This window comes from Sus scrofa, chromosome 3 (genome assembly GCF_000003025.6).
Source record: "Sus scrofa isolate TJ Tabasco breed Duroc chromosome 3, Sscrofa11.1, whole genome shotgun sequence".
Lineage (NCBI taxonomy): Eukaryota > Metazoa > Chordata > Mammalia > Artiodactyla > Suidae > Sus > Sus scrofa.
Genome location: NC_010445.4, coordinates 132,384,096 through 132,411,073, shown reverse-complemented (window position 1 = coordinate 132,411,073; position 26,978 = coordinate 132,384,096). Strand labels below are relative to the sequence as shown.

The 26,978-nt window shown below is 59.8% G+C and overlaps 1 protein-coding gene across 3 annotated transcripts; it reads left to right on the top strand.

Annotated features, from left to right (window-relative positions):
* Nucleotides 1,324-26,397, top strand: TPO (thyroid peroxidase). 3 transcript variants are annotated; one of them, XM_021085891.1, is made up of 16 exons: nt 1,324-1,393; nt 1,881-2,224; nt 5,850-5,934; nt 8,851-9,020; nt 10,924-11,056; nt 11,667-11,796; nt 13,256-13,462; nt 14,851-15,366; nt 17,520-17,775; nt 18,287-18,457; nt 19,972-20,209; nt 20,634-20,842; nt 21,250-21,420; nt 23,339-23,470; nt 24,087-24,186; nt 25,409-26,327. In XM_021085891.1, exons 2-16 carry the CDS (start codon nt 2,131-2,133, stop codon nt 25,881-25,883), a joined length of 3,087 nt encoding a protein of 1,028 aa, XP_020941550.1. In that variant the 5' UTR covers nt 1,324-1,393; nt 1,881-2,130; the 3' UTR covers nt 25,884-26,327.

Genomic DNA, 26,978 nt, shown 5'->3' with positions numbered 1-26,978 from the left:
CCACCTCGCCGCCACGTCCATGGCCCTTTTCCACCGTCACGACTCTGAACGTCTCTCTTCGGGAAAATTCCACCCAAAGCCCCAAAACTGTGTTTCCAGATGCTGCCGGCTCGCTGCCTGTGGGCACCTCTGATGCCTCAAATTCAGCCTCCAAACCCGAACCGTTACCTCTGCTCCTGTCCCTGCTCACCTGGCTCCTGGAGCCAGACACGGGGGCCCGAGTCTGAGTCCCACCCTTGGCTGGGACCCGCTCTGCCCGCTCCCCGCTCCAGGCAGCTCCTCTGCTCAGGAGCCTGAGCCCCACGCGCGGTCCTCTCCCGTCCCAGCCCGTTCTGTCCTTTCAGGGAGAAAGCACCTGTGGACCGAGTGTCCACCTGCTCTCTGAGCCTTTCTGACTCACCACTTGCCACCTTCAGATGGATCTTTCTAAGCCTGTAGCCCAGACACTCTTCTGCGTCAAATATCCTGATGTTCAGATGCCTCGTATCCTGTGGTGGAATTAATCTCAGCTTTCCTGGAGGAAGCATGGTCATGTTTGAATAAGTCCCCGAAAGAGAAGGAATAGGAGGCAGAGGATGGAGAAGGTGATTTTTTTTTTTTTTTTTTTTTTTTGCTTTTTGTTTTTAGGGCCACACACACCACTGCATATGGAGGTTCCCAGGCTAGGGGTCGAATCGGTGCTGTAGCCACTGGTCTACACCACAGCCACCACACAGGATCCAAATCGCATCTGTGGCCTGTACCACAGCTCATGGCAATGCCAGATCCTTAACCCACTGAGCGAGGCCGGGGATGGAACCCGCAACCTCACGGTTCCTAGTCGGGTTTGTTTCCACTGCGCCACAAGGGGAACCCCGGAAGAGGATTTTCATGCAGAAGAAACCCAAGACTCAGAAGGGATGCAGAGAGCTCAGAAGCTCCCCGAGGCCCACACACCAGGGGGTCTCATCCCCCCTTGGAGGCCAAGGCTCCAGGCCGAGGGCTGCGGGCTGCGGGCTGCGGGCCGCGGGCAGGGCCTGGGCAGCATGGGAAGCAGCGGCCTCTGAGGAAGACCGTGCTCTTCTCAGGCGTGTGGGTCGGGGAGACGCTCGGGAGGAAGATGCGAGGGCTCTGAGCTCTTCCTCGGGTCTCCTTTCCCGACGCCGAGAGGCTCTCCCTCCACGGCTGGAGGCTCCGCTTCACGGGCACCTGCTCTCCAGCTGTCTACACACGCTCTGCAAACGCGGCGGTCACCGTGCAGCCGGCACAGGGCCGGGAGCTGGTCCAGCTCGGCGGGGGCGGGGAGCAGCCCGAGGAGCTGCTTATATGCAGGCGGCCAGGCCCCTCGGCCGCCAGGCACAGGCAGGAGCTCACCCGTCCCGCACACCCGCCTCCAGGCCGAGCAGAGGAGAAGGTGAGGCTGCACACCCTTCTCTGTCCTTTTTCCGTGAGAACTCCACCCCTGACACTTGCACAGTGGTATGAGGGAGGCCCTTGTTTGGGCGCAGGGCCCCTCGGGGGGCGGGTCTGAGCTGGTGCAGGTTTCTTGTGACCTCGGGCGGTGGGCACCGGGCACCGGGCACCGGGCAGGGCTGCCTGGGCAGCCCAGAGCCTCGGCCCAAGCCGCGCTCTCGTCAGGCCGCACAGGCAGCACCACGCTGTCGGCAGAGTCCGCGGTCCTGGAAGCGTGAGCAAGAGCGGGAGGGATTCGGAGGAGAGAGGTGATGGCTTGGGCGCTCGTGCTTTGTCACTGAAATCAGTTTACAAGCAGGAGGAAGAACGCTGGGGGAGGCCCCAGGCGCCGAGGAACTATTCACCCCTTTTCTAAATTTCTACATTCCTCGCCTGGCTCACTGTGTGCTGCAGAGTCAAGTAACGGGAAATAGGTGTTTTATTCCCAGATATTCGGCACCATCTGGCATCGTGGGGAATAGGACAGGCTGTCGCTGAGCTTCCCCGCGGAGCAAGCGGCCAAAGAGGGAAAGCTGCCTGCAAACAGCTGGGCAGGGACGGCCTGTCCATTCCAGGCCGCTCAGCGCCCCCAGGGCTCGGCCCCGGCTTCTGGGAGCAGCCGCCCCGCAGAGACCAGCGAGTGAAGGCGGCTGACAGACGCGCACTCACCAGGGGACGGCGCCCGGGGCTCCCGGCAGGATGGGGGCGCGGGCCGTCCTGGGCGTCACGCTGGCCGTGGCCTGTGCAGGAGCTTTCTTCGCATCCATCCTGAGACGAAAGGACCTCCTTGGGGGTGAGTAACTGTAAGTCACCATCTCCTGAGCCCCTGGGGCCATCGGCCGGCTCCCGAGCAGGGGGTGTCGCAGACTCTCCAGACTCAGGGACCACCCCTCGGGGCTCTGCACCCCTGGCCAAGAAAACTCGTAATTCTCCAGTTTAAAAGATTCAAACACAATTCCTTCTGAAGAAATGACTCATTTTCCTGTGATTACACAATAGAAAATGTCCATTTTTACCTGCTCATGTCTTTGGAAACGTTTCTTTGGGAAAAGCTGTTTGTCCCTTTATTACAGAACCATTTTTCATGACATCGCTTCTGGGCCGCATTTTCTGAATCAGGGTCCTGCGGTGTCCAATTCCTTCCAGAAAGGTACGGCTGTGCTGCGGTTCAAATAGCCACGGCTCAAACTTTGCTTTGGTTTGAGAAAAACAGGGGGAAACAATCTCAGACACGGAGAAAGGATTTCACTGGAGCCGAGAGAAGGAGCGAGTTTCAGGGCCACGTGGCCACCAGGCTCCGGGATGCAGGCCTCTCGGGGAGGCTGGCCCCCTGGGGCCACCTGGGCCTGGACATCCTGCTCCCCCACACTCCCCAGAGCCCCCGCCCTTGGCCCCCTAGGCCTGAGTGGTCTGGGTCCCGCACTGATGGCACCTCCTGCTGGGAGCCTCCGATTCCCCAAATCCACTCCGTCCTGGGGCTCGGTGGCCTTAGCAACGGTGGGACCCACGTCCTCCGCAGACGCGCAGGCCCCTTGGGAAAGCAGCCCGGCCGTCGAGGCCGCGAGGCGGCCCGGGTCCAGCTCAGAGGCAGGCCTGCCATCTGCCCCCCAAGTATGCAAATCGAGACCCCGGACAGTTGTCACGTCGTTTCTATCTGCGTGTTAATGAGACCCTCTGCCCTCAGCACCGAGGGCCTCACGCCCGGACAGCAGCACCAGCAGACACAAAAGCCAGGGCCCCTTAAAATGCCCTCAAAGTGGTGCCACCTCCCCCACCGCAGGCAGCCCCCCAGCCCCACACCCGACAGACGACGGTGCATAGCAGTTGTTTAGTGACTTAAATGAATTACTTCGTTTCATTTTTACGAAAGTCCTAGGTCTACAAAACCAAGGTAACGAAGTGCTTATGAGAGCTGTTCATCAGAATATAAAAATATCTGCACACTGGCGCTTTTAGTTTTAGATACCACATCACAGCGTTGCTAGAGCAGTTTTTGTCATTTTCCCATCTCTAGGAGGTTTTTTTTCCCTCAAACTTTCAGTATATATAAAAACAATGTGCAATACAGCATCTAGAAAAAAGGCTACACCATGGTGCCTCATTTATTACTGTTCATTAGAATATTTTGTAGCTGGCTAATGTCTTGTTTACTTGGCAAATTATGTATTTAGAAAATATGATTAGTCCCACAGAGTTTCAATTTTACAGCCTTTTAATACAGTAATTTTTTTCCAGTTGACAAGCCAAAGTTCATTCTAAACAAAATAATGACTCACGGATGAACTTTCTTTGAAAGGTACCTGATTGGTTGTGTTTCTCCGCGGCCAAAATCCCAGTGGCGGAACCACTAGAGTCTGCCTTGAACTCGGGTCCGCGGTGCGTGTGCTCACAGACCCGTGACGGGAAGCATTCGGGTGTCCAGCCCGAGGCCATTAGGACACAGGCTCCAGGCCTCCAGGCTGGACCTCAGATGCCCGGCTGCTGGTAGGGGGCCCTCGGGGTCGGGTAGGCTGTGTGGGCTGCTCCCCGCTGGGGTCCAGCCACCTGCTCACTGCTGAGAAAGTGGAGCCCACGGGGTCTCAGACACAGCAGAGCTGTGGCCAAACTCCACCCCCCCACCACCCAGATCCAAATTCACTCGTGTTTGAATCTGGCTGGTAAACACTGGGGAACAACTGGGCATTCGTTTTAGGTTTCACAGTCAGTGTGGGACCTGCATATCAAAAGTATAAGTCCCTTCTTGGAGTTCCCATTGTGGCATAGTGGAAACGAACCTGACTAGTATCCACAAGGGCGCAGGTTCGATCCCTGGCCTCACTCAGTGGGTTAAAGATCCGGCATTGCTGTGAGCTGTGGTGTAGGTCGCAGACGTGGCTCAGATCCTGAGTTGCTCTGGACCCCTGGTCAGGGAACCTCCATATGCTGCTGCTATAGCCCTAAAAAAAAAAAAAAAGCTGAGTCCCCTCTGGAAAACTCTGACTACAGCCTTCATCACGGAAACGGCATGTGTTCACTATGCAGCTGGGATCCGTTTCCAGTGTTCGTGCAAAGCCGGGATTTATGTGCCATTATCTGTATGGCAAATGTTCCAACAAGTTCAGCCTTTACAAGAGAGTGGAGGCAAAGGGACAGGAGACACAGAGGCGCTGCCTCAGGAGGGGAGTTTGGGGAGCAGGTGCCGCAGGTGGGGAGTTTGGGGAGCAGGTGCCGCAGGTGGGAGTTTGGGGAGCAGGTGCCGCAGGTGGGGAGTTTGGGGAGCAGGTGCCGCAGGTGGGAGTTTGGGGAGCAGGTGCCGCAGGTGGGAGTTTGGGGAGCAGGTGCCGCAGGTGGGAGTTTGGGGAGCTGGCCTGATGAGCGGGTTTGCTGGAGAAGGAAAGTCAGCCTACTTATTCCAATTCACTGGACTTGCGCAAACAGGGAGCATTAAAGTGAGGATTAAACAGAGCTTGGAGCAAAACCAAGGCCTTGGAGGCCGTCAAGGGAACAGCTCGAGAGGAAGCTTTCCACATTCCTGCCTGCTTGTTTTCAAAGCCCGTCTGTGGGAATAAGTGAGTCGCTTCCTCCTGAACGGCCATGTTTCCTTGCACCACCGCCTCCCAAGTTCCAGCTCTTTTCTGTAGCAGAGCAGCGGGCCTGGGGGTGGGCGCTGCTGCGGGGGGGGACACTCAGTGTCTGGGGAGGGCCTTCCTCCCCGGGGCAGAGCCGGCGGCTTCTTGCCACGTCCTCACGTGGAGGAAGGTGTGAGGGAGCTCGTGGGCCCGCCGCACAGGCAGGGAAGCCCACGGCGAGGGGCCAGCCCGCCCTTCTCGCCCCCGAAGCCCCACCCCCGACGACACCGAGCTGTGCGTTAGGACCTCAGCACGCGGATGTGGGGGAAAGACAGACTTTGCTACCAGCGCTCAGTGCACGTTCCGAGCACAAGAAAATAAAAAGGAGTCTTTCACTGGAAACCGCTGGTGTACCTGAGTCGATGGTCTTTTGTAAATGCACAGGTTAAACTAGGCTACTGCTATAAACTGAGTTAATGGTTTAGGTAACCAGCGCTCAGGAAAAAGCTACGCAGAGCCCCTGGAGCTGTTCGGGCGAGGGAGAAGCAGGCCTGGCCTGGCCCGGCCTGGTGTGCTGTGGCCTGGCCTGCCGTGGCCTGGTCTGGCCCGGCCTGGCCTGCTGTGGCCTGGCCGGGCATAGCCAAGCAGACCTGGACGGAGCTGGGTCCCTTCTGAACCCCATGGTGGCGTCTCCGCCTCGGAGGAGGAAACACCCATCTCGGGGGTGGGGGAGGCTCCTGGAGGCAGCGGCCCAGTCCGGGGGGGACAATTCCCCCGAGGCCCCGGGGTCACTCCCTCAGGCTGGACGTGGAGGAGAGCCCGGGTCGGGGTGGCCGAGCGTCGTTTGATCGTGTGCCGTTCCCTCTGCAGGGGACACGGAGGCATCTGGCGTCGCGGGCCTCGTGGAGGCGAGCAGGCTCCTGGTGGACGAGGCCATTCACACCACGATGAGAAGGTACCGTCCAGGTGGGGGCGGGGGCGCGCACGCCGGTCCCTGGGGGCGTCACGGATTTGCACCATCTCCTCCCTTGTGTCAGTGAGGAGCTGAACGCGCAGGAGCTCACTCACCTTTCTAGGATCCTGCGGGCAGGACTGAAAGACCCAGGGTTGACTCTCAAATTCCCTCCCCGGGAAACAGCCAAGGCAGCGAGGGCACACGGGGGTCCGCCCGTCCTGGTCCAGAGGGCGCATGATTGAGCCTGGCTCCCCGGAGCCGGCCCAGAGCCGGAGGGAGGAGGGGTCCAGACACGGCCCCGCCCAGGCTTGTGACACGGCTGCACTGCCTCCTGGGGTCAAATCTGCCCACCTCTCTCCTTAAATCATTAGGAAATACCTCAATTTTAAAGGTAAAAGTGGCATCGATGTTAAGGATATTAGGGTCTCGCATTAGACTTTGTAAAACAAACACAACAAATAAATATCTAAGAAGCAGGTTTTATCGTCGCAAATGTGTTATTTTGTTGGACGTTGACTCATAATTATATAAGCTCTCAAGATGCAAAATACCACAAGGCAGCGGCGGATTTATGTAATTCTCTATTATTCCATCAGAAGAACTCCCTTCTGTTCATACTGGCTGCAACCCTTTCGCTTATTTCATAAAAACTTCAATCAAAGGGGAAAGAAAGAGAAAAAGCAGTTCTCATGACGTCAGGCATTTTTGACGTGCCCCAGACGGTGGCATCTACCATCCACGAAGGAGGGGGGCACCCAGGGGCGCAGTCGCGGCTTCCTGCCCTTGGTCCTAAAGGAGCTTGAGGAAGCCAGGTAGGACGTTTTGTTGGAAAGATGTGCTTTTGATGACTCTCAAATAATACTCTACAGACCCATCACACTGCATCTATTTCATCAGGAAGCCCTGCTTCTAGGTGTGCGAGGCTCTGTGCTGGATGCCGGATGTGAGGAAGTTAAAGCATTGCTCACTGGAGTTCCTGTTGTGGCGCAGTGGGTAACGAACCCGACTAGCATCCATGAGGATGCGGGTTCAATCCCTGACCTCGCTCAGCAGGTTAAGGGTCCGGCGTTGCCATGAGCTATGGTGCAGGTCGCCAACGTGGCTCAGATCCCGTGTTGCTGTGGCTGTGGCTGTGGTGTAGGCCAGTGGCGACAGCTCTGATTTGACCCCTAGCCTGGGAACCTCCATACGCCACTGGTACGGTCCTAAAAGGACAAAAAAACAAACAACAACAACAACAACAACAACAAAGCATCACTCACTCTTAGGAAGGGCATGTTCCTTCTGCAAAGACAGACGCGTACTGTACTTAATGAGGCAATGACAGCGCAAAGGTCAAAATGTTATGGTTGATTAGGTTATAAAGAACCAGCTTTGGGTAATAATTTTGATAATGAAATGGTTTTAGATCTCAAAGCAAATCTTGCTACTTTATAGGTGAAAAAGGAAAAAGACTTTTCTTAGTAACATTAAATTAGAGCAGCGACTAAATTGATTCTCGATATGAAAAGAGAGCAAGGCCTTCACGGTTCCACAACGGCAAAGGTCCGGGCTTTCTCCCTGCTCATGAGCCGGGCACTCGGTGCCCAGGGTCCTCGCAGGTGACAGAAGCAGGAGAGCCCAGGTTCCTGGCAGCATCGGGGGCCAGAGCCTCAGCCCCCGGGGCTCCCGAGGCCCCTCCCCAGAGCGGTTCTGAGGAGACAGGAGACACCTGCAGGTGCACAGGTCACAGGACAGGACCTGGAAACACACCTCGCATGAGGACAGTAGCCCCCGCTTTGCCAGAGAGGACGGAGTCCCCGCGGGACTGGAGGGAATGACAGTGTCTGTGGGGGGGTCACCAGCATCCAAATCCATACCTTAGCTAAACGTACATGAGTGTGTGCGCATGTGTGCGTGTGTGAGAGTTGTGAGTGCGTGCGTACAAGTGTATGGTGAGTGGGTGTGGGTGTGAGAGTGTGTCTCCTGAGCTTTGACAAGCAATGACTGAAGATATGAGGTCGTGTGGTCAGTGCTGAGCCTGCACCTGCACCTGCACCTGCATGGCAGTGCCACCCAGGGAGCAGGGCACATCCCAGACCACTAATAATTGAAACACAAAGGGCCACTGGATCAGAGCTGGGGACAGAAGCACGATCGGGCTGTTTCCTCCAGACTCAGGCTGTGAATCAGACATCAGAGCACAGGGGGAGGCGGTTTCTGCCGCTAAGCTTGGCCTGGCTGCTCTCAGGTGAGGCTTAGAGCTCCTGCAGGTGCCACCAGGTGACAGCAGCTTGTCACAGAGGCCACCTTGGTCCTGCCCCTCTGGGGTCCCCAGGCCTGAAATGCCAGTGGGCAGGGGAGCCCTGTGGTGGAGCTGCTGGGTTCCAGAAGGCCCGCGACCCTCAGAAGGACAGAGGGATGGGAGGGGGAGGGGGACTGGCGTGGCTGGCTCACCCCGTCCAGGGGGTTTTGGGTTCTCAGAGCCAACAGCTCTGTCGCCCACTCTGCTGGGCGGTGAGCTGCCCCCTGACTGGTGTGGACAGAGCGGGGTCACAGCCTCAGCATGTTTGGTTTTGGGACCCAGAGGGGGCCTGGCTCTGAGCCCGTCCACCACCGGAACCCGGATGTCTAACTGGATTTTGATGAGAAGTTTGATCTCACAGAGCTGTTGAGAGGATCAAATGGGTTTGCAGGTGGAAGTCTGTGAAAGACAAGCATTGGTCATTCTCCTCCCTTTGGACGCTGGCAGGGTGTCTGCACGTCTGTCCCATCGTTCACTGTCCCGCGACCCTCGGGGACGGGTCTGCATAAGCCCCATCCGTGAACCCCCACCTGCCCGTCACCCGGCAGGTGCTCCGAAAGCAGCTGATTCGCAAGCAATTACTGAAGCTCCGCAAGAGAATTTAAGAGTTTATATCTCCTCTTTGTGCCTAGAAACCTCCGCAAGAGGGGGATCTTCTCCCCGTCGCAGCTTCTGTCCTTTTCCAAACTCCCTGAGCCCACAAGCCGCACAGCATCCCGGGCGGCGGAGATCATGGAGACGGCGGTCCAGGAGGTGAAGAGGAGGGTTTGCCGCAGGCGAGACACTGACCAGCTCCCCACAGGTGAGCGCCCCGCCCCCGCAGGTGAATGCCGACCCCAGGTGGGCAGCTCGGGGTCAGGAGGGGTCCCCGCAGGGCGCGACTCAGGGACCAAGCAGCAGTTCTTTAAAATGCTGGTCAGCGTTTTGAACAACAGCCTCTTCCTGTGACTCTGGGAAACCGCTGCTTCCCTGCTCTTCAAACCCGGTTTGGAAACTCCGCTCAAGGACCCCAGCCTCCTGTTCTGAGGCGAAACAGTGGAGGGGCTCTTCCGAGGCCCCCACGACCTGGTGAAAACGCGGGGCCAGTGAATCCCAGGGAGACGGGGCGACCGCCCAGCTTCTCAGGGGAAAATCTCCTCGGGCGCCCTCCTCAGGCCTCTGGGAACCGACCTGCCCGTCCCTGAAATGGGCCACGAGGGGCGTCCAGGCGGCCGGCCACGGGCAGCGCAGGGAGCAGGAGGACCAACGGCAGCCCCTCAACGGCTCTGCCGATTAAGACACTGAGATGAAAGCAATTTCGACCATGAGGCACATTTGTCAGTCCCGTGGTGAGGGACGAAAAACACGATTTTTAATGAACTGATCAAGACTATTTCAATGAGGTGCCGTGAGCTTCCTGGTCTCTGAGTTTACCTTTCCAACGGACTGTAGATTGAATGAACGCGGACTTACTAGCCGCACATCAGAGCGATGCTGACTTAATCTTTAGAACGAGACGACTCAGGTAAGTCGGGATCAACCAGAATTTCCCAATCCTTACCAGTTGAGCTGAATTTTATGCCAACCAAAGATTCGCTTGCAGTGGTTTCCGTTGGAGCAGTCGAGAGCTGTCGAAGGGCTGTTGTTCCGAGGCCCCTGTAATTTAGGGTATTCTCGCTTATTTCCGTGAGCGGCATCGTCAAGCAGGAAGACTTAGAAAAGGAGGAAAAGTGAGAGGGTCCACCCACGGGTTCCCATCGCCTCATCAGCAAACATCTGCACCCAAACATTGGTGCGCCCCTGCCCGGCGCGCCTAGGCACCGGCTTGTCCTGCTTGTTTTTAGCGGCCTCGTTTGTTCTGCTCCAGCGTGAGCTTGGGCGTTTCCGGTACTAAGAGTCGGGGCCCCCGGGGTTAAGGACTGTGAATTTCTCCATCCCCGAGGACACGCTGTCTAAGATGTACTCCGCATCCACAGCGCTTGCCTAGCCAACTTTCATTATTAAGAAGCGCGTCTTCGTTCTCTCCGGTGTAAACACAGAAAGCGCACGTTCCGGTGACTTCCTGGTGACCGTCTCCACTTCCATCAGGACCTGGCCAGGCAGCTTTTGGCCTTCGCTTCGAAGGTCTAGACAAAACGTCTTGGAGAAGGAACCAGTGATCTTCCACCAACAGACAAGAAAGCAGTCGTTGCTTTGATGTGTCAAATAAACAGCAGCAGGATTGGCCAAAAAATAAAAGAGACTATTTTCTGGGGCCCTAAACTAGACGGATTTACAGGAAGGGGCCACAAAGGAGCGCGAAGCCACAGAGGAGGGTTTGCAGCCGGACACGGGGACGCAGTTAGGAGACAATGGGGGAGGGGCTTTGGGAGACACAGGCCACCTGCTCCCTCTCTCCTGAGGTCAGGGCCGCGCGACACAGCCTCGGCCTGCGATGGGGACAAAGGTGGAGACTCCACAGGCAAGGCTGCGACGGCTCTGCGCTCCCAGAGCTGCTTTCCTGCAAGATCTCAGGGCAGAGGTCGCCGCCGAAGGCCCACATCCTGGCAATGAGGACGCTGGGGGAGAACGAGAAAGAAGAGCTTCCTGCCAGACTGACGAGGTTTTTGTCTGAATCCCAGTCGCAGATGGTGGGGCCCCTTCTGTGCCCCCGTCCCATGTCGGAACGCTGGCCTGACCAGGCGCTTTGTCATTCCGGAAGCTGATGCGTCGGTGTTTTTTCCTAGACGTTTTATCGGAAGAGCTCCTGAGCACGATCGCAAACCTGTCGGGCTGCCTGCCCCACATGCTGCCCCCCAGCTGTCCCCACACCTGCCTGGCCAACAAGTACCGGCTCATCACGGGCGCCTGCAACAACAGGTGAGCCCCGTGGGGCCTGAGTCTCCCCGCGGGGAGTCGGGTCACCATCGAGAGGGGGTCTCTGGGCACCGTTGGAGGGTCTCCTGAACGTGTGTAAACCTTTGTAAACACCGTCGGGCTAAGAACCAGCGGAGCCGCTTCCTTTCACCCACGAGTCGCGCACGCCAGTGCGTGGCTTGCCCAGGCCCCCGGCGGTAGATGCCTTCCGTCCCCGGCTCTCACCCTGCAACTTCCCGTTCCCGGGAGGCCTTGGCCGAAGGTCGTCAGCATGGCGGGGCTCCCAGGTGTGTCTCAGGAGCCCCAGGAAGAGCCCCGGTGAGGTGATGGGGCCAGAGGAGGGGCGGCCGGGGTCCCGCCCGGAAGCTTCTGGGCACAGAAGGCCTCAGGTTTGGGCGCCAAGGAAGGAGGGCACGTGAGGGCGGCTTCGGAAGATAGTTCCCCTGAAGCACCCCCACCTTACACCCCAGAGGGGCCCCCACCACCGGGCGTGTGGTCCCCGCTGGACACCCTGGATGCCCACTCCCAGGACGAGTGGCTTCCTGGGCAAGGCCTGTGGGAACAGGTCGCTTCTTCCTCTGCGTCTCAGACATATGCCCTTCTGTCCCCACAGAGACCACCCCAGGTGGGGCGCCTCCAACACAGCCCTGGCCAGGTGGCTGCCCCCCGCCTACGAGGACGGTGTCACTGAGCCCCGAGGCTGGAACCCCCACTTCCTGTACAACGGGTTCCCGCTGCCCCCGGTCAGTGCCTGGGGCCCCTGCTTCACAGGACTGGGATGCTGGTCCCAGGACGTAACAACCTCCCACCCCCGGCCTGGGAGGGACGTGGCCTTCTCCTGAGCTCTGGCTCCGCTGGTGCCTCTGTGCCCACCTCTGCCCCTTGAGGCCCTGATGGCTCAGGAACTGGCTGAGCTCTGTCCGGTCAAGGCCACTCAGCTAGTGAGCAGGACAGGGCAGCTGTTTCTTCCAGCTCCCCCCAAATAGGCAGAAGAAGACCAGACAGGCTCAGAGACACTTAGAGTCGATTCAGCCACTCATTTATGCAAAGATTACCACAGCCACTCACTCCCAGAGGCAGATCATTTACCAAACTCATTCCTAATCTACTGACCGCTTGAGTTAAAAACTGGATCCTTGCTCCCAAATTGGACTGCTCGCTTCCCTGGATAGACCAGTGGGTGAGCCTCATTACTTGGCTTGTACCCCTCCCGCCCCCGCCCCGACCCAAGGCCAGCAAGCCTGCCTCTCTCTGTGCCTCTGTTCCAAAGTCGCAGGTACTCTGAGTCAGGAAGAGACTCACATCAGAGATCAGATCCGCTTGGAAATCCAGGCTCATCCCCGGCTAGAGATCCTTAAAGGAACTGCACCTGTAAAGCCCCCTTTGGTGTGTGATTGGGGAATGTCCATCTCCGGGGGCCGTACTCTGCCCACCAGTCCATCCTCTGACCCCAGAAGACTGCATCTGTGCCACGTGCAAAACACACCTACTCCATCCACGACCCTGCCCAGTCTCAGCCCATTACCACAGCAGCTCAAAATCCCAAATCCAACTTAACTCTCACATGGTCAGAGTCCCAGATCTCATCCCGGGAATATTCTCAGTGGAGGCGGGCAGCTCTGGGGACAAAACTCCCCTCCTCCTGGGGCTGCAAAGCCAGAAAGCAAATCTGTCCCGAAATGCAAGGGACGGGCACAGGAGAACAGCTGTAAACAGCCTGGTTCAGGAAGGAAGAAATGGAGAAAAAGGGGTCACCGACCCCAAACCATTCTGAGATCAGGCCAGGTAAACCCTGGGTTTCAAGGCAGGAGACCATCCTCTCTGCTCAGACCCGCCCCTGGCCCAGGCCCCGCCCTCAGACCCGCCCTCAGACCCGCCCCTGGCCCAGCCCCGCCCCTGGCCCAGGCCCGCCCTCAGACCCGCCCCTGGCCCAGGACCCACCCCCTGAGTCAGGGACTAAAGGACACTGTTTAATCCCCACAACAGACCTGAGCAATCAGCAGTTTTCATCCATTGAAAACACAGAAACTAAGGCTCCGTGAAGTTGCGCCTCGGCCCCAAATCACCGCAAACCAACACATCTGGGGGAGGACAGCTCGGTCTCCAGGGCCCACCTTCCAGGACCCTGCCAACACCCTGAGGGTGGCAGGCCGGCTCCCCGGGTGCACCTTCCTCACGTGACAGCTGGTCTTTCCCGCCCAGGTCCGGGAGGTGACCAGACAAGTCATCCACGTTTCCAATGAGGCTGTTACGGAGGACGGCCAGTATTCTGACCTCCTGATGGCGTGGGGGCAGTACATCGACCACGACATCGCCTTCACGCCGCAGAGCACCAGCAAGGCGGCCTTCGCGGGCGGAGCCGACTGCCAGCTGACCTGCGAGAACCGCAGTCCGTGCTTTCCCATACAGGTAGGATCTGTGGACACACAAGAAGGATGTGTGGACACACAGGTAGGATCTGTGGACACAGGTAGGATCTGTGGACACACAGGTAGGATCTGTAGAAGGCCTAGGTTTTACTATGGAACCAACAGACGCCACCGGAAACATTCAAATACATAAGTCACCTTTTGTCCTATTCCCAAGGGGGTAGCAGCTGTTATGAATTTCCTGTTTCCTGCTAGAAATTATCTCTGGATATATGTGTATAAACATAAGTGTGTACACACACACACACACACACACACACACACACTTAAACCTTGTTGTCATCTATTGCGTCCTGTTATGTGCATGAACTGAACCAGGCACAGGTCACATAGCAGTAATTCTGACAGTTGACTCCATATCATTAAATGGACAGAAATTGGGTGGTTATGACTCACAATACCCCGTGGAGTTTGCACTACAACTTACGTAACCAGTTTGCTTCCTGACAAGCATCTGAGTGCTTCCAGCTTGGTTGCGCAGTTACGGTGTCACCGATAGCAGCAGAGAACACGCGCTGCCCTGAATCTTGGGCACATGTGCCTTCCTACCAGACGAACCGCTGGGCGCACAGGTGCTAGATTCAGAACGGGTGCCTGTGAACTTGGGACGAATGTGGCAGACGGGTTCGCCATCAACATTACGCTAGTTTTCCCTCTGTCCTGCACGGAAGGAGACGTGCAGGCAGGAGTTTTCATTATTTTCCCTCTTTTTTCTTTCCGGGCCGCCCCGCGGCATATGGAGTTCCCTGACCAGGGATCCGATCCAAGCCACAGTCCCCACCGAAGATTTACGTGCGGCAGTGCTGGATCCTTAACCCACTGTGCCGGGACGGGGATCGAGCCCGCAGTGCTCCCAAGACACCGTAGACCCCCTTGTGCCACCATGGGAACTCCAATTACTTCTCTTAAAACATCTCCGAAGCTGACAAGGGACATTTTCTATGGATGAGCAAAGATGGCTTGGGGCTGGGGGCCCTCACATCCATTCTGCAAACCGCCCCCCTGAGCTAGGAAGGCAGACAGGGCAGGCGCCCCCACCCTGCAGGAGCTTCCTGGTGGGCCAGCCAGGGACAGGGTATCTGGCGTCCCCAGAGGTGGATCCAACAGGCAAGACAAAACGCACCACACAGAAGGAAGAATGGGGGAGGGGGCCATGGGCCCCACGGAGGCTGGGTCCCCCTGCGCCAAGGGAATTCCCTCCAGTCTCATCACCTGGCCTGGGGAGGAGGCAGGGCGGGGGCCTGAGCTCCCCTCGGAGGAGCCGAGCATCCCTCAGAGCATCTGGCAGAGAACCGGGCCTGTGGGGGACGGCAGGTCCCAGCGGCCCGGAGCTTCTAGACACCTCACTGACCTGTCCCCTTCTCGCAGCTCCCCACCAACGCCTCGGGGGCGGCCGGCGCCACCTGTCTGCCCTTCTACCGCTCGTCGGCCGCCTGCGGCTCCGGCCGCCAAGGCGCCCTGGTCGGCAACCTGTCCTGGGCAGCCCCGCGCCAGCAGATGAACGGGCTGACCTCGTTCCTGGACGCGTCCACCGTGTACGGCAGCTCCCCGGCCCAGGAGCAGAGGCTGCGGAACTGGACCAGCGCCGAGGGGCTGCTGCGGGTCAACACGCGCCACCGCGACGCCGGCCGCGCCTTCCTGCCCTTTGCGCCGCCGCCCGCGCCCCCCGCCTGCGCGCCCGAGCCGGGCACCCCCGCCGCCCGCGCGCCCTGCTTCCTGGCCGGGGACAGCCGCGCCAGCGAGGTCCCCGGCCTGACGGCCCTGCACACGCTGTGGCTGCGCGAGCACAACCGCCTGGCCGCGGCCTTCAAGGCCCTCAACGCGCACTGGAGCGCGGACACCGTCTACCAGGAGGCGCGCAAGGTGGTGGGCGCTCTGCACCAGGTGCGCAGCGGGGGGCTGCGGGGCGGGGGCGGGGGGCGGCGGTGACCACCCCACCAGAACCCGAGGGACGGCACAGTTCGCTGGCGCTCCCGATGTCCAGACCATCCTAAGTGCTCCTGAGCTTTTTTAACTCCTTTAATTCCGTGGCAGCCCTTTGCGAGGGCTGGCCCCAGGTGATTCTGATGTTTGTGTATTTGGGAGACAAAGGGAAAAACGAAAAAAAAAAATTGGTGTGAGATTTGTGAATTGGCAATAAGTGGAAATGAGTTTATTGTGATGATTTTTAATTTTTAAGCGGATACCCGTTGAAGTGTCCAGTTGGTCAATTATTAATTGAGTCATGTTGGAAAAGTGACTCACACCCACCAGATGCTCAGACACGGAGACTAAGGCCACTGGTCTCACGGGCAGGTGGGAGGGCGGAGGGTGCATTACAAAGCAGCCGTCACCACTCGTGTGCGTCTCTGTCAGGCCCTTGAAGGGACCCCTTATCCTCTCAGTGACCCTACAAATCCTGTCCTACAGAGGAGCGTCTGGGGTCCTGTGCAGCTTCGCACAGGGGCCACCTGGTGGGACGGGCTGTTCTGGGGCCCAGCCTGCTCCTCGTCCACCTTTGGCCCACTGTGGTCCAGGCATCCAGGGGCCGGAAGAGAGGCTCAGAGCCCTGCTGTGCCCGGCGTCGCCTTGTAGATGTTGGTGGCTGGGGGACGAGGACACGGTCCAGGATAGACTGGGCAGCAGTGGGATGCAGGGGATTCTTCTGCAGCTGAGGAAGGACGGCGGTGTTGTAACACCGGCGTGTTTCATGTGAGCCCCGCCCTGCGGAGTGGAGAACCAGCTGGGTCTTTGGGAAGAGGCACCCCAGGGTGCAGGTGCTCGGCTGTTGCTTCCAACAGTCTGAGAACATCACATCACGGCTGACCTCCTGCACCCATCAGCTCCGATGTAACACCCTTCTCTCTACGATAGAACCTGTCCTATTGGTTTATATGCCTTGGGCACGTGTGGTTTATTGACCAAAATATTCTCATCGAATACCAAAACAATTTGACCCTGATTTTTACAACCAAATGCTCTTGAACCTGGAAGCAGACCCTTGCCTGCAGTTCTCCTGAAATTACAAGGCCCGGGACTGCACCCGATTCACCACTGACAGAGCACCCCCCTGTGCTAGTCTTTGCCTCAGTCCTCAGAACAGCTCGAGGAATCAGGAGTCACCGTCCTTTCAGGGGAGGGGACGCCTCTGCCGCTGCAGGCTACCTGCGCGAGCAGGTCTGCGCCAGGCCGGGCCCAAAGCCACACTGGTGCCCACCGACCCGGCCTCTCTGTGAGACGCCCCCCGGGCCAGCCGCCCCATTGCCCTCCTGGGCATGGAGTTCGCCTCGTAAGCGGACCTCCCGATAGCCTTAAAGACACCCCCAAATCCTTTCTGAGGGGGTCAGTTTGAGCCTTTGTTGCAGAAACGTGGTCGAAGGAGCCATCGTATCTGTGCCTCTCATTTCGTCATCTGCTCACGAAGGCACCTCGCCCGCCTCAGCGTCTGTCCCCTCGTTTTACAGGAAGCAGGGTGTCCCCACGCGGTGGGGCCAAAAGTAGGAATTTAGACTCATTTATAAAACCCACAGCACGAATTCATTTCCTGTTAAAACCACTGATGGTCCCTTTACAGCCATGTTTCTGTGGCTTTTACAAAGAAATGGCAATTGGTGGAGTCGATTCAGGAGACAAAGGAGGATCACAGAGGAGCCTTTGTCCCCTTACATTTTAACTGATGAAAGCCATCAGCTCACACGTGGTCTCTAAGCTGTGCATCATTGCCTTCGAACATGGGGGCAGGGAGCCACCCACGCAACGGGCCTGCCCTACGTCGTCTACGCAGCGTCGCCGTGCAATGTCTGCACGTGATATTCGGTCTCTGGTAGTATAAACCCATGGGTGTGCTGTATGTGATGCCTGCAGCATCGCCGTGCAATGTCTGCACGTGATATTCGGTCTCTGGTAGTATAAACCCACGGGTGTGCTGTATGTGATGCCTGCAGCTGCGCTGTGCAGCGTCTGCGCGGGATCTTAGGCATCTGACACCGGTCTTATCAGCACCTGCGTTACTCGGCTGCCCCCCCGCCCCGGCTCCACCCGCTCTCCTTTCTCCACAGATCGTCACCCTGCGGGATTACGTCCCCAAAATCCTGGGCGCCGAGGCCTTTGGGCAGCACGTGGGCCCTTACCAGGGCTACGACCCCGCCGTGGACCCCACTGTGTCCAACGTGTTCTCCACGGCCGCCTTCCGCTTCGGCCACGCCACGATCCACCCGCTGGTGCGGAGGCTGGACGCACGATTCCAGGAACACCCGGGCTCCCACCTGCCACTGCGGGCTGCCTTCTTCCAGCCCTGGAGGCTCCTGCGAGAAGGTGAGCATCCCCGAGAGGCATGGTGGGGGGCGGGGAGCCAGGTGTGGTCCGCTGCCTGCCGGCCAGACACGCTGTGATCACCAGCTGGCGTGGTGAAAATAAACGCACCCAATGAGATGTCAACAGTGACACTGTTGATCAGAACACTGGGCTACTTGAGTCCCCGGAGCTCCAGGTGCAGGCCTGGGCCTCCTGTCTGCTCCCCAAGCCAGGCAGGGCCTCCTTCACTGGGACCTTAGCCTCAGCAAGTGCTTCCTTGATTTTGAGTTTCTGCTGCTGGAAAACAAACACAGACCCTCTGCCCTGAGGCTCCATCGAGGCCCCTTAAGACGCACCTCACAGTCGGGCCTGTTGGGGTCCAGTCGGGCCTGTTGGGGTCCAGACAGCAGATCCACCACGAGGCAGCATCCTAAGGGCCCAGGAATCCTGGGACCCGGCAGGTGAATTCCTGACCTTACACGAGGCATTTGTTCAGAACCAGCACAGTTGGCCTTTTCTCTGCGGTTTCCAGGTGGTGTGGACCCTGTCCTGAGGGGCCTGCTGGCCAGACCAGCCAAGCTGCAGGTGCAGGACCAGCTGATGAACGAGGAGCTCACAGAGAGGCTCTTCGTGCTGTCGAACTCGGGGACCTTGGACCTGGCCTCCATCAACCTGCAGAGGGGCCGGGACCACGGCCTTCCAGGTGGGTCCTCCCAGCTCCTTTCGTGCAGCGGCTGCCAGGTGCCCGTTGGTCTCGATCTTCGGTGAAATGTACCTGCAGGTCTAGGGCCAGTTCCTAAGAAGTGGCTTTGAAAGCGCTTTAGTTCGTGGGAATGAAGGCTGTCTAGCTTTTCTCAGATGCTGAGCCCCCATCAGGAAAGGCTGAGGTGTCCAGGAGAGTGAGCCTGGAGGGGTGGCCGTTTCCTGGGCAGGTCATGGCCCGTGTGTGCCTGGCTTCCAGGGACAGGACCCACGACACAGAACATTCACCCTGGGGCCAGTGGACATCACCCCTCTGCCTTCGGGGCTGGCCGGTGGGCCCAATCTCAGGCCAGGCAGCTGCCCCAGTGCTCCCCCCTACTCCCCGCCTTGTTCACACACACCCACACTGACCCCACCCCCCACCTACCCAACCCACACTGTCCGTCCCTGAGCCTGCCCCCTGTCCTCCGTGGCCTTCTGTCCTAGAGCCCCTGAAGCTCAGCCATCTGGTCAACCTTTAGGACCTGTCCAAGGCCCTGGTCAGCTCTGCTCTCCCAGGCACCCATGGGGCCCCCGGGAAGGGGACCAGGCTGTTGTCTTCCTGATGACTCTGCAGGTGCAGGTGCATGTGTTACATACCGTGGACCCATGGGTTTATAGCATTAGATAGTATCGTGCATGGGCTTTGTACGGCGTAGATGCAGGTGTCACCCCCGCATCTATAGGTTTATAGCATCAGAAATATAACATCATGTGTAGACACTGCCTGGTGCAGATGCATGTATTACACACAGGTGCCACCGAGGGCAGCGGGGGCAGGGTGGGTGGGTGTGCGGGACTCACATGGAGGAGTGGGTGGTGAGGCTGACGACCCAGTGAAGCCAGAGAGGGTGGGGGCCTGGGTGTGCCATCGGGGTGGACGTCAGGGAAGAGCGGGAGGAAGAGGTGCGTTCCCCTGGGACCAGGTGCTGAGAGGTTCCTAAGCCGTGGGGATAAGGAGGGCCCTCTAGTCCGAGAGTCGGACAAGCACTATCCTTTATGTGGCTCCGTGGGCATGTATGTGTGTGCGCGTGTGTGCGTGTGTGTGTGTGTGTGTGTGTGTGTTGGGGGGCCCTGGGGCATGTGCCCACCCAGCACCTATGGGTGTGACCTCCGAATGTGAGGTGAGCGCAGCCCCACTTCTCAGTAGGGGTGAAAACTGGGTGAAAACATGGGCCCCTGGGGGTGTGGGATTCAGCGTTGTTCCAGGTGTGATTCCCAGCTTGTTGATGGACAGACTCTCAGTAAGTCCCCATCACCTGTGCTGGAACATTCTGACTGTGCGGGGCTGCAGGGTGCAGGGCTGTGGGCCCAGGGCTGTGGGTGCGGGGCTGCAGGACGCAGGGCTGTGACAGGGCTTCGTGGCCTGTTCCTGACCCTGCTTCCTCGGCCCCCTCTCCGTGGCCCACAGCCAGCGGGGTAGACAGAAGCGTGTTTTGACCCCAAGACAGGAGGCCTCAGCCCTTTCCCCTGCAGGTTACAACGAGTGGAGAGAATTCTGCGGCCTGTCCAGACTCGAGACCTGGGCCGACCTGAGTGCTGCCACTGCCAACGGGCGCGTGGCCGACAGGATCCTGGGCCTGTACCAGCATCCGGATAACATTGACGTCTGGCTGGGCGGCTTGGCCGAGAGCTTCCTCCCTGGGGCGCGTACCGGCCCGCTGTTCGCCTGCATCATCGGAAAGCAGATGAGGGCCCTGAGGGACGGCGACCGGTAGGTGCCCGTGACCAGTCCCCTCTGCGGGGACACGGGGTGCCTAGTATGGAAGGTGTCCCTGCACGGAGCCCTTCGTGATGGAGAGAGACTCGCTCGCTGGCATTCAGTTTGGTGAGCGGTTTAGCCTTTGGGGGACGTGACCGTTTCCCAGGATCTGACATCTCTGATGGGGGGCGGGGTTGGGGGGGAGCCCACAGGGGATTGGGGGGCTGGAGGGAGGTCCATGGGGCGGGCACAGGGCTCCCCGGGGAAATCGGTGCAGCCAGGCTGCTTGATGGGGTTGGTCTAGCACCCTCCCGGCCTCTCTCCTCCCAGGACGCACTGTGGCTCCGGTGCCGCGTGGAGGGTTGCAGGCCACAGGCAGACGGGCGGGTGGCAGGGCCAGGCTGTGCTCTCACTGTGTTCATGTGTCCCCCCGGAGGTTCTGGTGGGAGAACCCGGGGGTGTTCACAGAAGCCCAGAGGCGCGAGCTGAGCCGGCACTCTATGTCCCGCGTCATCTGCGACAACAGCGGCCTGTCCCACGTGCCCCTTGACGCCTTCCGGGTGGGCCAGTGGCCTCAGGAGTTCGAGCCGTGTGCCAGCATCCAGGGCATGGACCTGGGCGCGTGGAGGGAGGCCCCTCCTCCAGGTAACCGCTACCAGGAGCCACCCCAGCAGAGGTCAAGGACAGGGACTTCGCAGCAGGAGAAGTGGCGTCTGGGTCCTGGGAGGAAGCAAGCAACCCCCAGGCCTGCTTGTTCTGGGAAGCATGTCCTTTGGTGGGGGGAGCGGGTCAGGCTGAGCTTCCGGGCCTGGCCCGTCCTGGAGGAAGACGCTGCACAGTAGGCGCCAGGGAGAGTCCCCCCTTGGGGCCCAGCCTCAAGCTCCTGGCCCTGGAGTGGGGTCTGCCCTGTGCTCTGTGGCCCCTAGAGCTGGACTCCAACAGCCCCTGGGTTGTGACCACCACAAATCAGCGCAGGGCTGCCTGGTGTCCCCTGGGGGGAGGGGTGCGGAGGGGGGAGGAGGACCCTGCCCCAGCCTGTCAACCCTGCGCAGGGGACGCGTGTGGCTTCCCGGACCCAGTGGAAGACGGGGGCTTCCTGCTCTGTGAGGAGCGTGGCCAGCGCGTGCTGGTGTTTTCCTGTCGTCACGGGTTCCGGCTCCGAGGACCAGCGCAGATCACCTGCACCCCCCGAGGGTGGGACTCCCCGCCCCCCCTCTGTAAAGGTCAGTTTCAAAGCCTCTTTTCACGACCTGACCCCAAATCTGCATTTTTCAAATACAGATTAAGAATAAATGTCCTTTGAAAACAAATAACCTTTAAAATGTGCGAGTCGTCGTAACTTACATAACATGGTCCGGCAACTTGACTCTAATCATTAAAAACTGGAAGGAAACCCCCATAAACGTTAAACACAGAAACGTCACAGAGGCGCCTCCGAGCCCAAGTATCTAATGGGAGTGTTTGCACAGAGATGGCAACGCCTCCTCGTGGACCATGTTCCCAAATGGACATCTTTCCAGAAAAAGAAGCACCGAGACAGTCCCAGCAAAACCTGCTGACATGTCCAGTGACCGGGAGGACGGGGAGGGGAGGGGCTGGAACCTGGGGAGGCTCGTGGGCAGCGGCTGCGGCGCCAGCTCCCAGATGGACCAGAAGCGGCAAAAGACTAGACGCTGCCTCCCCGAGGGGGCCCGTTTGCAGGCCGAGACGTGCCCTCCTCACAGCACGGGCGTCTCCCCCCGACCCCAGGCGCCGACCCAGGGCCAGGCCGCGAGCAGACACGCCAAAGGCCCCTTGGGCCCCAGGAGACCTTCCGTCGCGCTTCCCTCCGCGCTGCCGTGTAAGCAGGCCGCCCAGGAAGCAGGAGGCGGACTCGGGAGAGTCGGCTGTTTGCAAGAAAGGGAAACCAAGTCCAACCCGCTCGATTTTGTAGTTTCCATTCAGGAAGATGAAACAGCCCCAGAGCCGGACGGTGGTCACAGCTGGCAACCGTGTGAATGGACTCCGCGCAGCGGAAATGTGCACTTAAAAACGATTAAGACGGGGTTCCCGTCGTGGCGCAGCGGAAACAAATCCAACTAGAAACCATGAGGTTGCAGGTTGGATCCCTGGCCTCGCTCAGTGGGTTGAGGATCCAGTGTTGCCATGAGCTCTGGTGTAGGTCGCAGATGCAGCTCGGATCTGGCGTTGCTGTGGCTGTGGTGGAGGCCGGAAGCTGCAGCTCTGATTCAGCCACTAGCCTGGGAACCTCTACATGCCGCGGGTGTGCCCCTGAAAAGACAAAAGACAAAAAAACAACAAAAAAATAAGACAGTGTTTTATGCTGTGTATGTGTCCCCACGGTAACAACGTTTTCGTCGGGCGCTTGGACCTGAAAGGCTGCACCCGTGAGCGTTACTGTGGCTTCCAGGCTCTGAAGAGCGGGGCTGGAGCCCTGGAGACCCCCCAAGACTCCAAGACTCAGCCCGGAGCCCCGGCTCAGGAAGGTCCTGGTCGCTGCCCTCAAGGGGAGGGGACGACAAGGGGCAGAGAAACAGAGGCCTCCGCGATGCGAGGTCCAGCAGCAACTGGGGGACACGCCATGGCCCCACCCGAGAGCCGCGTGAAAACAGAAGATCAGAAGCCCGAGGGTCTGGGGAGTTTGCGCCTCTTCGCCCGCCTGGATCAGCTCCAGCAGGACGCGGGCTGGGAGCCAAGGCAGACCCACGCCTGTCTAGGGTGGGCTCGAGGGGGCCAGCCGCGGGCCCTCCACGTGGCCCAAACCACCAGCGACCCTGCCCCAGGCCGGCTGGCCACACGGCCCAGCCCTTGCAGCTCTTAGACAGAGTTTAAAATGGTCAGAACCGAGTCCGGGTCAACATGAGCCCCAGAGCGATCGCAGGCCATGGTGGCCGCAGTGGACGGGGCAGAAGAAGCAGGCGGGCCAGTGGGTCAGAGTGACCACAGGGCCAGCATGAGCAGAAGCAGGGCCGGAGGAAGGCGGCCGCGGGACCCAGGGTGTCCCCTTTGCAAAGAAGGTGCAGGGAGCCGGGAGGCGCCACCCTCTTCTTCCAGGACCGGGTCAGGGAGGGAGCCCCAAAGCTGCTGCCCGCCTGGGGAGGGGGCTGGGAGGCGGGGCCCGACCTCTCCCTTGTCCTGCAGACATCAACGAGTGTGAAGACGAGACGGACCCTCCCTGCCACGCATCTGCCCGGTGCAAGAACACCAAGGGTGGCGTCCTGTGCGAGTGCTCGGACCCTCTCGTGCTTGGGGAGGACGGCAGGACCTGCGTGGGTGAGACCTAGAGGGGGCTGGTGACACTACAAGCAGCAGGAGGACTGAAGTGTCATCCTCTGGCCACACGGCAGCCGGTGGTGTCTTCGGCTCTGCCACGGCCTCGGGAATAGGGAGCAGGCAGTTCACGGAGCCCAGACTGTGCCTGAGGCACAGGCCTGCTGTGAACCCCGGGGCAGCGTGGCCATAGTTCCAAGCCCCAGTGACATATCTCTGTGTAGAAGCATGATGTTTGATCCCCTCGTGCAGAACAGAGAGGGTGACTGGCTTGCTCAAAGTCACACAGCCTCTCAGCCACGGATCCGAGAATCGTAACTTGGCTTCTATCTCTTGTAAAAGAAAAATTACAACGTCTTTACAATAGCAAGACATTTTGTTAAAGCTTCTGCAGGAGGAAATTAGAGCTCAGTGCAGAGCAGAGCTCAGCTCCAAGCACAGCAAAGCCTGTAGGAGACGCAGAGCCAGTGTGCAGAGCAAGGGGCCCGTGGAAGGAAAATTACACACAAGAGCTTCGTCTCCCGGGGCCAGGGCGGCTCGGGCTCGGGGTCAGACAGGGGGTCGGGCTGGGGTCGGGCAGGGCGCAGGCAGGGCACACTGACCGGCTCTGACCTTCCAGATGCCGGGAGGCTCCCGCGGGCGTCTGTGGTCTCCATCGCGCTGGGCGCCGTGCTCGTCTGCGGCCTCGCAGGCCTCGCCTGGACGGTGGTTTGCAGGTGGTAAGTCCTGCTGTCCAGCCGACCCGCGGCTGCCACTTCATGTGTCTGAGGCCTCAGAGCCCGTCTGTCCCCAGAGCGGCTTGGTGCAACGTATTAGATTTTCCGGCTCTTTCAACGGCTCCAGATAACGAAGGTGGGGCGGGGGGTGCTCGTGAGAGGCTGTCAGGTTCAGCGGAGCCGGACTCTCGCAACATTAAATGGCTGAATGGAAAGACCCTCTCGTGGGAGTAAAGGTTCTTACCAAGGCCTCTCAGAGACGAAAGAATCCCTGGTGACACCCTAGTCTTCATCCCTCTCCCTGCCTCAGGCCCCCACTCCGGGGAACCCGGGGAATTGAAGGATGAACTCTTACGTTCAAACGGCTCAGCCGCTGCGGCCTTCGGTGGCCGGGTCTGAGCGTCTCGGGGTGGCAGCTGGGCCGGGGCTGCCTCCGGGGCCGACTCGTCCCCGCCCTTCGCCTCCGCACGGCCTCTCCCAGCTCTTCGGCATCAGACCCCGAGCCACTCGCTTTTTGAGGGCGCAGGCATTTTAATAGAAACTATTAAGAAGAACGAGGGCGCAGGATGTGGGACAGTGCGGGTCGCGCGGCCGGTCTTCGGCCGGTCGGTAGCTGAGGAGCGCGGTGTTTCATTTCCACGTGTTATGAGTCACCCCGTTCAATGATCGCCCCCCTGACGGAGCGCCGCGCTGCCGCTGAAACACACGAGACGGCGCCTCGAGGGCGGTTGTTTTAGGACCAGAGGAGCAGACGCTGCGGCTCCGGGACGCTCACGGTTTAGGGGAATTACACCCGATGCAGGAGACGCTGGCGTGACCGTGAGAAGAAAAGTGCCTTTGAGGGTGGGCTTGTGCTCCCTAACTCAGCCTCCTCGAGGGGCTGTGCTTTCGAATACGTGCCTTTGCTGATCGGAAGTCTGATTAAATAAGCGAGGCGAGATGCTGTCGTGGCCGGTGCTCTGCACACTTACGAGCTGCCCTGGGGCTCCTACCCTGGAGCGCCCGCCCGCGGCCTCCCGCCGTCACGACCGTGCTCTGGCGGCTTGGACTGTACAGGCCTGACTCGCAGGCCACCCTCTGGAGGGGCTCTGCACGCGGCCCCGGAGGAGGCGGCCCCCGGCCCGTGGGCCCTTCCCATCGCCAGGGGAGGCGGCCCGAGAGTGACAGACGCGATGCGACGAGCTCCTCTAAGCCCCAAGCAGTGACTGGGGGCGTTTCCGCACAGGACACACGCGGATGCCAGGCCCTTGCTGCCCGTCGGGGAGGGAGAAGGAGACGGGAAAAGCCCCTCCCCGCCGCTGCCGGGATGCGGGAACCGCCGGGATGTGGGCGCTGCTCCCGCTCTGGAGGTGGATCAGGTGGGTTGTCACCTGGCCAGCCTTCCTCCAGCCCCAGGAGTCATAGGACCCCTGGGGGTGCTGGCACGTCACCCGGGCCCCCACTGCCACACCCTCCTGCTGTGTGTTTGTCCTCCTACAACCTGTGCCTGCAGGAGGAGGCTCATCTGTCTCAAAAGGAAAGACAAACTAGAGCCCGTGAGGCAGAGGGAGGGAAGAGACACCCTCTCCCGGGCGCGGAGGCCTCGGGTCCGAGGGCGTCCTCAGGGCTCCTCAGGAGAGGCGGGGGCTGAAGGGAGGTTAACGGGGCTGAGAGAAGGGGTGGCTTCTTCAAAGTGTGCGTCTGAAACTGCAATTGTTTGAATCCGCGTGAAAATCATCTAAACCTTCCCGCATGGCCCTGGCAGTGTTCCAGTAAAGAGTCGCTTCTGCCCCCGGGGCCTGCCTGGGGTGCAGGGCTCGAGGGTCTTCAGAGCTAAAATGATCCTGTCCTAAGCAGGCAGAGTGCCGTTGGTGTTGGCACCTGCCTGCCGAGCCCGGAACCCCAACTACCCCACCCAGTGGGAGGCCATGCCACTGAGAGGCCTTCACAGCCGCACGGGCACAGGGTCCCGGCGGGGCGCCTGGGCAGCTTGCGGGGCCAGGGCCAGGGTGAGGCTCCTGCTGGTCCGAGGCTCATCACCGCTTCTCTCCTGTAGGACCTGAGCTGTGGATCCCGAGGCCTCTGCGAGTAGGAACCAGCCTGTGTGCCACACGTGCTGCCCGCAGGGTCAGAGTCAGATGCCACCCGCGTGCGTTCCTTTCACAGGCCAGGGAGCAGTGGGAGGGACGATCAGGGCATCCGGACAAGCTGGTGGAATAAACCCTGCCTCCTTGCCGTCGGCTGGCTCTGTCTCCTAAGCGCTGCGGGGCTGGCGCCGCCCGGGCACCGCGGCAACATATTTACACATGACGTGTACTCATAAACCTTTTCCTCCAACCAAACGACGGAAGATGCTTCTGCCACCCTCGCGTCTCAGCCTCACTTCTCTCCAAGGTTGATTCTGCCCCCTCTCCTGTGGTTCCCCTTCCCCGAGTCCCCCTCCCACTCAGCCAGTTTCGCGCCCACTCGGGGTGGACAGAGTGAGCCCAGGGCCCTCCTTCCCCTCCTGGGAGCAGAACCCCAGGCTTCCCGGAAGGATGGGGCTTCCTGGGGCGGAACGGAACAGGTGCTCCGTCTCACCTTCCGGGACCTGCGGACGGACTTGGAACCCAGCCCTTCCCCCCCAGCCCTCCCCCCAGACTTCCCCCCCGATCTCCCCCAGGCCTCCCCCCCAGATCTCCCCCCCAGCCCTCCCCCCCGGCCACTTCTGCTCCTCCTCCTCTCTCCCTCCTCGGTGCCTCAGCCTGAGTGTCCCCTGAGGGGTCCCATCCGGCCGCACGGGCCGTCCTGGGAGGGGGGGGCATTAGTCACATCAA